The sequence below is a fragment of the Geotrypetes seraphini genome, chromosome 3 (assembly GCF_902459505.1).
Source record: "Geotrypetes seraphini chromosome 3, aGeoSer1.1, whole genome shotgun sequence".
NCBI classification, from domain to species: Eukaryota; Metazoa; Chordata; class Amphibia; order Gymnophiona; family Dermophiidae; genus Geotrypetes; species Geotrypetes seraphini.
The window spans coordinates 170415922-170428045 of NC_047086.1; the positions used below are offsets into that span (position 1 = coordinate 170415922).

The 12124-nt window shown below is 42.2% G+C and overlaps 1 protein-coding gene across 15 annotated transcripts in view; it reads left to right on the plus strand.

Annotated features, from left to right (window-relative positions):
- EYA4 (EYA transcriptional coactivator and phosphatase 4) overlaps positions 1-12124 on the plus strand; it is a 443388-nt gene that overhangs the window by 277655 nt on the left and 153609 nt on the right. For all 15 annotated transcript variants that reach the window (XM_033939344.1, XM_033939346.1, XM_033939333.1 and 12 more), the window contains one exon: positions 4432-4481. In XM_033939344.1, coding sequence (XP_033795235.1) covers positions 4432-4481 — 50 coding nt within the window. The remainder of the gene's footprint in view (positions 1-4431; positions 4482-12124) is intronic.

Consider the following 12124-nt stretch of genomic DNA (forward strand, 5'->3'; position numbering starts at 1 on the left):
ACCCCAGTGTCATTTATTTACACCTCACAAGGGTGCTGTTCTTCACTGGCCTTTATAGCTGAAGTAAATACTTAACACTCAAACACATTTTAGAATTACTTCCTAAATGTCTCATTGTTTCCCTCACTGCTACTGTATGATTGCCCCACAGCCCACTACTTTTTAGGTTGCTAATTTTATCCTAGTGATATCAGAATCCAACATTTAATATTCTTAGTGAAGTTGCAAAGGAACCAATTGAGGAGCCTCACCTCTGAAAGTTAAGAGTGTTTGAATATCAGCCTCTGTCTTTTCAGAAATGCATCTTAGTTGTATCCATATCTGATTTTTGTGCCCTACAGTTCCATCTTGCACATTTGTGCTTCTAGTTCAGTAAGAAACAGGGCTGAGATCTGGCACCATTAGGCTTCATTTCCTATTTGTAATAATAATAATAATAATAATAACAGTTTATATACCGCAATACCGTTAAGTTCTATGCGGTTTACAGAAGATTAGTGGAGTACAAGTTGAGTTGACGTACAAGTTGAGTTAACTTAAGGGATGTGGGAACAAGGGGGAGAAAGGGCAAGAGAGGGGAAGGAGGGAAGTGGGTCAGCTCTCTAGGTATTTCAGGAATAGGTGAGTTTTGAGGCGTTTCCTGAATACCTCATAAGTGGTGGGCAATAGGAGTTGTTCTGGGTCTTTACCCCATAGAGCAGCCTGATGTGAGAGAAGATGCTCATGGTGTTTTTTTAGTTTGTATCCTCTAACTGGGGGAGAAACGAAGTGCGAGTGGGAGCTTCTCTTGTGTTTGTTGGCTGAGAAGGAGAATAGGTCAGTGATGTATTTAGGGGTTAGACCGTAGAAAACTTTAAAACAGAGGCAGGCGAACTTAAACTTTACACGAGCTTCCATCGGCAGCCAGTGTAGCTGTTTGAAGTATGGCGTCACGTGATCGAACTTCTTTAGATCGAAGATTAGTCTGACCGCAGTGTTTTGCATTCGTTGTAATTGTTTGTACATCTGCTTTCTCACTCATCCCAGATACTGGAGGGCAGGCCTTGACTAGGAGCCACATTCCATGTTTCCTTGTGGAACCTGGCTAATGTGGACTAGAAATTTGGCCTTTAGGTGTCGCTGATGAGTGTTAGCTATGATTCCCTCCCCCCAAAACTGTGATTGTTGCCTCTTTAGAAACTCTGGTCAGCCTGGCAAACAGAAGTCAAAATTAGGAATCAAACTGTACTTCTGCATGACAGTTCACAGGACTTACCACAAGCATTGTGACTTTAAAATATGTACCATATTAACTCAAATATAAACCAATCCTAAAATAAACCGAGGTAACTTTCTTCCCCTCAAAAAGGAGGAAAAAAGGTTGACTAGAATATAAACTGGGGGAGGGGAGAGGTGTTAATATTAAAGTGCAGTGCCTTGCTTCACTCACTCACTCCCCTGCCCTGCCAGTCTCTGCACCCAGCCCCACTCTCTCCCTGCCAGATTCTGTACCATGTCCCTCCTCTCTCCCAATAACTTGCAGGCCTCCACCGGGCTTGTCTTGAAACCTGGTGGTCCAGTGGTGGCCTGGACAGGAAGGATCCCTCTTGCCTCCTGTCCCAGCTGATTCTAAGAACTTTTACCTCCCTCCAGCCTCCTCCACATGCCTTTAGTATCCCTGGTGGTCCAGCGGTGAATCACAGCATGAGTAAGGTGACCATACATCGCGTTTTGAACGGGACAGTCCCGTTTTCGGATCCCCTGTCCCGTTGTCCCCACACACAGCTTCGGGACTCCCAAAATGTCCTGTTTTCAGAGACAGCGTCTGGAAGCTGTGCGTGGGGACAACGGGACAGGCGATCGCTTCCTGTCCCTCCCCTGCGCGCCAAAAAAAAAAAAGAAAGCCTCCCTCCAGGCCCGATTTAGGTCCACCGTCGCTGCTCCTCTACTGCCACTACTCGAACCCGGAAGCCTTCTTTCCGACGTCAATTCTGACATCGGAGAGCACGTTCCGGGCCAACCAATCGCTGCCTGGCTGGCCCGGAACGTCCTCTCCGACGTCAGAATTGACGTCGGAAAGAAGGCTTCCGGGTTCGAGTAGTGGCAGTAGAGGAGCAGCGGCGGTGGACCTAAATCAGGCCTGGAGGGAGGCTTTTGTTTTCCGCGGTAGGGTGGGGAAGGAGGTAGGCAGGCAGGCAGGCTGGCTGGTTGGCTGGCTGGCTGGTTGGCTCTGGGGAAGGGAGGTAGGTAGGCAGGTTTTGGGGGAGGTAGGCAGGCAGGTTGGCAGGCTGGCTGGCTCTGGGGGAGGGAGGGAGGTAGGCAGGCTTTGGGGGAGGTAGGCAGGCAGGCTGGCTAGCTCTGGGGGAGGGAGGTAGGTAGGCAGGCTTTGGGGGAGGTAGGCAGGCAGGCAGGCTCTGGGGAGGCAGGTAGGCTGGCTGGCTCTGGGGGAGGTAGGCAGGCAGACTGGCTGACTTTGGGGGAGATAGGCAGGCTGGCTTTGGGGGAGGCAGGAAGGCTGGCTCTGGGGGAGGTAGGCCGGCAGGCTTTTTGGGAGGAGGTGGGACAAAGGCTGGAAGCAGTGAGGGGACATAGGAAGGAGGAATGAAGGAAGGAGAGAAAACGGCAGAGAAGGGGATGGGTTGTAAGTAGAAGAAAGACTAGAGAGATAAAGGCCTGGACCAAAGGGGAAAGACAGGAGGCAGAAGCAGGACTTTGGGAGGTGCAGACAGAGGGGAAGAGCCCCTGAGGAAGAGCAGAGAGAGAGGCAAGATCATAACAGAGGAGGGAGAGAGAAAAAGGGAGACCTGGAACAAAGGTACAAAGGAGAACTGACACTGGATCTGGGGGCACTAAGGACATAGGAAGGAGGCACTGGGGGCACTAAGGAGATAGGAAGGAGGCGCTGGGGACACTAAGGACATAGGAAGGTACTGGGGGCACTAAGGACATAGGAAGGAAGGAGGGAGGGAATAGAAAGGGACAACTGTTGGGTCTGAGTGCAGAAAGAAATGAAAGATAGGATGCACAGTCAGAGGGAAACGCAACCAGAGACTCATGAAATCACCAGACAGCAGAGGTAGGAAAAATGATTTTATTTTCAATTTAGTGATAAAAATGTGTCAGTTTTGAGAATTTATATCTGCTGTCTATATTTTGCACTATATTTGTCTATTTTTCTATAGTTACTGAGGTGACATCGTTGAAAACCCCCCAAATATAAATAATTAACATTTTCTCTGCATATAGGGTGCTTTGTGGCTTTTTAAAAATTTTATGGTTGCCATTATGAAATAATAAGATATTGTGTGTACATGAAAAATTAATGGAATAAATTGGGGGCGGGGCTAGGGTGGGATTGGGGCAGGGCTAGGGCGGGATTGGGGGCGGGACTGAATATTAATAGATGTCCCGTTTTGATGAAAAAAATAAATGGTCACGTTAAGCATGAGTGACCTTCCTTAACTCCTGTCCATGTAGAGCCACTAACTGATTGGCTGTTGCGAGACCGTGAGAACTCGCGGCAGCCAATCAGCTAGCAGCTTTGCATGAGCAGGAGCAAAGGAAGGTTGCTCCTGCCGCGGATCACCGCTGGACCACCAGCATACTAAAGATACACGGGGGAGGCGGGAGGGAGGTAAAAATTATTAGACTCGGCTGAGACAGAAGGTGAGAGGCATCCCTCCTGCCCCGGTCTCATGGCAGGCTGGCAGAGGCCTGCAACAGGTTTGGGAGGGGACAGGTCAGCGCTGACCCAAATATAAACCAAGACCTTCATTTTTGGGCCTTTTTTTGGCCCCCAAATCTCAGTTTATATTTGAGTATATATGGTAATTATTTTTTACATATATATATATATATGGGTGGTTTGAAAGGTTTTGGAAAAAAAGCAAGTTAAACAGCGTAGTCTCCATCAAGGGTTATACACTTAGTTCAGCGAGTTTCCAGTTTTTCCATTTGGTAGGAAAAATAGATTATGAAAAACTGGAAACTCACTGGACTAAGTATATAGCCCTTGAAGGGGTCTACGTTGTTTAACTTGCTTTTTTACCAAACTTTTCAAACCGCCCTTGTATATATAAGTTTGCCTTGAAATCTGGTATTTATTATTGTGGGTATTCGCAGGAAACAGAAGCTGGATCAGGAAAATGTTTCATGGCAGTTTTGAGAACAGTTAAGCTTTCTGATTTCTAAATGGGGAAACCTGGTTCTTTGGTTTCTTTGTTCCTAACTTAGGTTACTCCCATGCTGTTTTAGCTGAGTATCATACATAGTAATGGACTCGGAAATGCAGTTAACAGTTGCTGGCAGGATAATAATGAAACACTGTTCCATGATGCACACTTCTGCTGTGAAAAGCAGGAAGTATTTTATTTGGAGGTCATGGTAGGCAGTGCCCCAGGAAAAGCATTTGTGTTAGAAGATGAGTAATTGCTGGTCATTTCTCTTTTGCAGGTAAAGAAAACTTGCACAGAATCAGATGTCTCAGAGCCTCAGAATTCCAGGTAACTCACATCAAAATTCTACAATGAATGGTGTTTGGAAATGCTTACTGCAGTGAAATAATACCATGTCCAGAAGTTATAGAATAGATAAAATACAATTTGGGATAACCATCCCTGCCTACAAGATGTTCAGAAAAGAAATAAAAACGATACTCTTCAAGAAATCCCTGAAACACTCTTAACATCACAAATACCTTCCTTCCTCCCACCTTCTTCTGCCCCACAGATACCACATGTTCTACTCCTTAACTTCTCTTGAATTAACCAATGATCTTCCATTGTAACCCACCATTTATAACTCTTTTGTAATCCGCCTTGAACTGTAAGAAAATGGTGGAATAGAAATCTCTAATGTAATGCAATGTAATAAACAAAACAGGTACTTTGGAGTTTTGGAGTCTGGTTGATTTATTTTGAAATGCATTTTACACCAAAAAACTGTTTTGCCGGGGATTTTCCCCCCCCCCCCCCCCCCATTTTTTACCATCTAGGTGTCACTGCAGACCATATCCATATCCAGTATGTGCTGGTGGCCAAAAAACGCAATCAAGATGCTAGGAATTAGTAGGAAAACGATAGTAAATAAGACCGAGAATATTATAATGCCTCTATATTGCTCCATGATTCAACCTCACCTTGAATACTGCTTTCAACTCTGATTGCCGTATCTCCCAAAAATTATGAAGGGGTATTTTCGATATGACGTCTAAATCTGAGTTTAGACATTTTGTGGAACTCGCACAACAATCCAGTACCAAACATGTTCATTTTCAAAACTGCAAATCTTGTTTTTTTCAAAAATGGATAAGTTTGTGCTCAGTGTGACTATCTTGTTGAAACATTTCTGAAAAAAAACAAAAAACGAAAACTCCACACACATCCAAAACAAAAACGTAAAGAACAAGCCATTGGGATATAGGAGGGGCAAGCATTCTTAGTACACTGGCCACACAGACATCCCAGTAGAGCAGTAGGGCACTTTAGGGGGTATTGTAGTGAACCTCACATAAAATGTCCCAGGTAGACATCTCAATGCACCCAAACAGGAGATCCTACCTTGTCACAGTAGAAACACAAAGAAAAACAGAGAAGGCAACCTATGGTGCTTTTCTGTACTGCATTTTAAGTCCCAGCTCTTCCCCTAGAGCAGGGGTCTCAAAGTCCCTCCTCGAGGGCCGCAATCCAGTCGGGTTTTCAGGATTTCATGCATATTCATTGGGGAAATCCTGAAAACCCGACTGGATTGCGGCCCTCAAGGAGGGAGTTTGAGATCCCTGCCCTAGAGCATAACCTCCACCAGCAATATCAACTACCCTTTCTTTCTTCCCCCTCCCAGGCTCAGCTCTCTCCCCAACCTTGATCTCCCTTTATTTTGGTTAAGACTCGACACGTACGTGTTTCAGCCGTAAGGCCTGCCTCGGGAGTCTGAGCCTCAATGCAAAGTATTGTGTCGCAGTTCTTTTCTCCCTTATAACAGTAATGCTTGGAACAAAAATTCAATTCGATAAGCAAAACGAACAAAGTAACTTATGAAAAAAGTTTGTCCAATGTGTCAAGAAGGGGCACTTGCATGTGTTGTAGGGGGGGGCACGGAGAGGAGGGCAGGTGCCGGTGCCCGGGACGGACAGCCCCTCCCCGACCCCCTTACTATGCCACTGCTCTCAATGTAAGGAGGGGCATTTTCAATCGAACATTTAAGTCTGACTTTGAATGTTTTGAGAAAAATGTCCAAAAATCAGGTGGAGAAAATATCCATTTTCAAACACGCAAGATGTCTTTTTTTTTGTTGGTTTTTTTTTATCAACAAAAGACAGACATCTTGTACACTTGTGGTGGAAAGTGTGAGCCCACCAAAACGCACCAAAAACCCACTGTACAGCCATATAGGTGATACCTGCAGGCAAAAGGGCTATTGGGGTGGTAAATAGATGGGTATAGTAAATTTTGAAGGAGATTTGGAGGGCTCACCATTCAATGTATGGGATTATGGTGAAATGTGTATTTGGCATCCTTAATATGAAGTTCACAGCAGTGCCCCCTAGGGTGCCCCACTGCTCTGTTGGCATGTCTGTGTGGCCAGTCCATTAAAAATGCTGGTCTCTCCTACATGCAAATGACTTGTTTTGGACATTGGACATTTTTTTTTTTTTCAATAATGGCAAAAAGAATTAGACATCCAGCTGGACAAAACGTCTAGCTAGGCCAATGAATATTGTCCAGCTGGATGTCTAATTTTTTTGCCATTATTGAAAAAGATGTCATGTTATGTTAATGGTGAAGTCTGGTCTTTTTTATTTGTGGGTTGTTTTTTGTTTGTTTTTTTTGCATTGACTTTCGGAATTATTTTTTGTTGATTTTAGGTAATTTTATAAACCATTTTGCTATGCAAAATGCTGAGTTTTATGTGTATAGGTTCTTATAGAATTATGCTTTGCAAACTGACATATACCTGTCCAGTAAGCATGCTCAGAAAAGGAGTTTAAGTACAGCATGGGTGGAGTTATGATTTATGTGCATATTGAATTGTATTATATTATTTTTTGTTAGGATTTATTAACTGCCTTTAGGAAAAGATTCAACCAAGGCAGTGTGCCGAATGTACACCTTGATGTAAAACTTACAATTTTGTTAATTGCATAAAAATAATGGAGTGATCAAACATAAGCATAAATACAATCAATGAGGTAAATTTGGCAAACTGAATCCCAGAAATAGGAGAAACATGATCAGCAGAATATGAATGATACCATTATATATCATGAAGAATTATTTGTATTGCATAGATACGATGCAGTGTGATCACAATTCAAATAAAACACCCTATTAGGCATGCATTGGAGCATTCCTAATAAGGTACTGTAGATATGATGCTCATCGTGTAAGTACAATACAAGGAAACATCTTTTTTTAAAAAATATTTATTCGTTTTTAAAACTTATAATAAGTGTGACAACAAATAATATCATTTTAACTTAAATACAACACTTAATATTCTCCAATAATCTATCTTAAAACTTATCTCCCCCCTCCCTCCCATTCCATAACAATTTTTAAATCACATAAAAGCATATAATAAATTCAATACAATACAAGGAAGCATCTTATAGGAGTTGAGGGGGAAGTGCTGTTGAGACATATATATGAACCAGCTAGTTAGAACAAGATTTATAAACTATAAAGAGTTTTACCTCATGCAAAATTGTCATTTCTTTAATAAGACATTAACTATTTTTTCTGAGGCCCTCCAAGTACCTACAAATCCAAAATGTGGCCCTGCAAAGGGTTTGAGTTTGAGACCACTGGTTTAACTGATTTGTTGCCTAAGAATTTTTTGTTCATTATCTCTCCTATTCTGTATACTAGTATTCGTTGATTCTGCATTGTAACTATGTCGCTGATTGTCCAGCTCTTCTTATTGTAAACCGCCTCGAACTACCATGAGTTTGACGGTATATAAGAATAAAATTATTATTATTATTCTCTATAAACGCTTGCCTAGGGCTAACTGTGATTCAAAGGGTTGATTGAGCCTGTACGGAAACCCCATTATTATTACCATTAAATTCTTGCAACACTTGAACTGCGGGTGTTATTCTTATTGAGAGGTAAAAGCTTTTACCAATTGTTTTGGACATAATATCCTAACATAACAGTTCTGCTTCAAAATCAAACGTTTCTCAGCAACTGCTTCCCTTATGCTTATATAGGATTCTTTTGCCCTAACAGAGAGGTAATTATTAGAAAAGAATTTGTTTAGCCTGTATTTTTATCATGTTGAATAAGTTTAACTGTTCATCCAGAAGGCACTGTTAAGTATTTTGCTGAGCAAAGCACTTTTTGCAGACTAGCACTGTTTTACTTTCATTTAGATAAATCATATTTCTGTTTCTCAAGGGCATTTGAAAGAACATTAAAATAATAATAATAATAATCATGACATAAGAACATACTATATATATTTAAAGGCTAGAACAAGGTAGTCCTTTTCTAAACAAGCCTTAAGTTAAACTGTTACACAGAAAATGAAACATCAGCATAAAATTGAACACTAGGTACACTGCCGAGGACTAGCTCTTGGCTAAGGATATATGGGCAAAATCATTCATTTATTTAGTTTGCTTTATAGCATGTTGATTTTGGATTTGAAATTATCAGTTTGAATGCAGATGGAAAGTGTTTTTATAGTAGGGAAGTTATTAAATTGGGTGTGGGAACCATGTCAGGAGAATTCTTAGCAGTGAGTGACATGTGTATCTCAGCAAATTCTTCATCTTGTTTGAACGTGTTTCCTTTATCATGATAAAAAAAATATACAGTGCTCCCCTGCAAATTTGCGGTCGGCGGTTCGCGGTCCCGGTCATTCACGGTATTTACCGACCGAGAATGACCGGGCAGGAGAGGGCAGCTGGAGCGCCGGCAAGTGAAGGAAATCACTCGCTGTATGCGCCGACCGCCTCTTCCTGTACTAAAGTCGGGCCTCACCAATCAGAAGTTGCATGTCAAAGCAGCTCCTGATTGGTGAGGCCCGACTTTAGTACAGGAAGAGGCGGTCGGAGCATACCGCGAGTGATTTCCTTCACTCGCCGGCGCTCCGGCCACCCTCTGCTACCTCTCTAGTTGCCCTCTCCTGTCTCCCCTGCCTAAAAACTGTATTTGCGGTTTTTCAAAATTTGCGGGGGTTCCTGGAACGAAACCCCCGCAAATTTCGGGGGAGTACTGTATATATATATACTCAAGCTGCAGAGGTAACTCGCAAATTTAGGGGTGAATTGATGGAGTGACCGATATAAATGAACACACGGGGCCAGATTCAATAAATGACATAAACCTCCTCTTTTACTAAGGCGCTAGCCAATTTAGTGTGCGCTAGACAATAATGTGTCCATATAATATAATGGATGCATTAGTATTTAGGGCGCGCTAAATCGGATAGCGTGCCTTAGTAAAAGGACCACAAAGTTAGGTACCTCCAACCCCTTTTCTTTATTTATTCAAATTTCTATACTGTTCTCCCCAAGGAGCTCAGAACAGTTTGCATGAATTTATTCAGGTACTCAAGCATTTTTCCCCTGTCTGTCTAGGTGGTCTCACAATCTATCTAACGCACCTGGGGCAATGGGGGATTAAGGTCTCGATTCACTGAAGTCAGCGATCATCACTAAACCTGTTTTCACAGGTTTAGCGACGATCACTGCTACCCACCGATTCATTGAACAGCCCACCGTGTGCTTTTCCCCATTTTCCGATCCGATCCAACCCATGCAAATGAATAAAACCCCATCAAAATAGCCAAGCGGTTGATTCACTAACATTTGCTTAGCTATTTTGCATTGGGTTTTACGATCCTAAAACCCGACTGCTGTAGACCTGTCTATAACTGTGTTACCGACAGGTCTGCCGGTTTTTGTCAGGTCTGCCTGATTGTTTTTATTCTTTTTTTTTTTCCATGGCATAGATATTTTGCATGTATTACACATGCAAAATATCTGCCCCATAAAAAAATGAATAAAAAAACAGGCAGACCTGTCAACCCCCCCCCCCCCCCCCCCCCGACAAATGTGGTGAACCACAAATGGCAGGAGGGATGCCCACTCACTCCTGCCACCCAATGCTCCCCCAAAATATCTGCCCCATAAAAAATGAATAAAAACAGGCAGACCTGTCAACCTCCCCCCCCAACAAAATAAAAAACAGGCAGACCTGTCAACCCTCCCCCCCCCGACAAATGTGGTGACCCACAAATGGCAGGAGGTTTGCTCACTCCCTCCTGCCAATGGCCCTTCCTCCTCCTTCCCACCCCTTCCGCTTGCCTGATGGCTGAATATCCCCTCACCGAACACCCCTGCACCGCACCAAAATGCCAGTCGGGTCTCGTTGCTGCCACCTCCACCCCCTCCCCATACTTTTAGTTGGTAGCAAGAGGGATGCTCAGTCCCTCCTGCTCCTCCGCCGGCTGCCTGTCAGTAATGCGGGCCTTAGGGGAGGGGCTTAAGTCCCTGATTGGCTCAGGCACCTCGGGTTCCTTCCTTGGGAGGGGCCTGAGGCACCTGAGCCAATCAGGGACTTCCTTAGGGAGGTGTCTAAGGAAGTCCCTGATTGGCCAAAACAATGGTGGGGGAGCATCAGGTGGCAGGAGGGAGTGGGCATTCCTCCTGCTATTGTACTCCCTCCTGCCATATAGTTAACAGTTAAAGGAAAGATTTATAAACTATAAAGAGTTTTACCTCATGCAAAATTGTCATTTCTTTAATAAGACACTAACTATTTTTTTTCTGTGGCCCTCACAGTTAAAGTTTAACATCTTTCCTTTCTCAGAACTGACACATTCCAATCACTTAAAATCATTTTTCCTACCTTTGTTATCTGGTGACTTTATTTTTCTGTGCTTTTAACAATGTTTCCAGGGCCTTCTTGTCCATTGACTGTTTTTCTCTCTGTCTTCACTTTCTGCCTTGCATCCATCCAATCTAACTATTTTTTCTGCGGCCCTCCAAGAACCTACAAATCCAAAATGTGGCCATGTAAAGGGTTTGAGTTTGAGACCACTGTTCTAGATCAATGTATCTTCCCAATGGAATTAGGTCAAATTATTGTCACTCCTATTGTTAAAGATCTCAAAGAATCTATTAGTGAAGTTTCAAACTACCGATCAATAGCTTTAATCCCTTTGTTTACTAAACTGTTAGAAGGGCTGATAAATATTCAATTATCATACTATTTAGATCATTTTATATTACTATCCAACTTTCAGTCTGGTTTCAGATCAGTCTACAGTACAGAAACTGTACTTGTTTCTTCAATAAATCACTTATTTAGTATTTTATCTTCAGGGCGAAATGCATAGATTCTACAATTAGATTTGAGTCTTGCCTTTGATTTATTGGATCACAATATTTTAAATCTACTGCTTAGTAGCTTCATCACATGCTCCCTAGTCCTAGTATTTTTGGAAAAAGTAAACAAGCGATTCACTTAAAAAAGGGGAAATTGTGCTGCTATAATGTGGATTCATTGGGTCTGTCAGGTAATGTCCTCTGCTAGTTTAACAGTTTTCTCTGATCTTGGAGATATAAGGTTAGAAGAGATGAAATTTTCTCTCATGAATGGATTATACCATGCAGAGTTTCTCAGGGATCTCCCCTTTCCCCTTCCCTCTTCAACATCTATCTTTCTTCATTGAGTAAGGAATTAACTGAATTACAAGTCTTATACTATATTTATGCAGACGATAATACCTTGACATTCCCTATTTCTTAAAAATTCCCATTAGAAGTATCTTGGATAGAAAAGGTTTTAACTGTTGATATATGATTGGATGGACAGTTTTAAATTAAAATTAAAGAAAGAAAAAACTAGAATTATCTTGGCTTCTAGTAATAAGACAGATGAAAAAAAGTTACAATTAAATTTGTTTAATTGCATCATTATTCTGATAATAAAATTGTTAGGGGTCCAATTAGATTGGAATTTATCAATGAAATCACAAGTAGATTTGGAATTTCGAAAAGGATTTGTAACACTATGGAAGCTAAGGTCCATTCATTCTTATTTTGAACCTTATCTGATTCAACTATTGGTACAATTTATTTTATTAAGTATTCTAGATTATTGCAATATTTTAATGTACTTGGTGGGTTCCTATA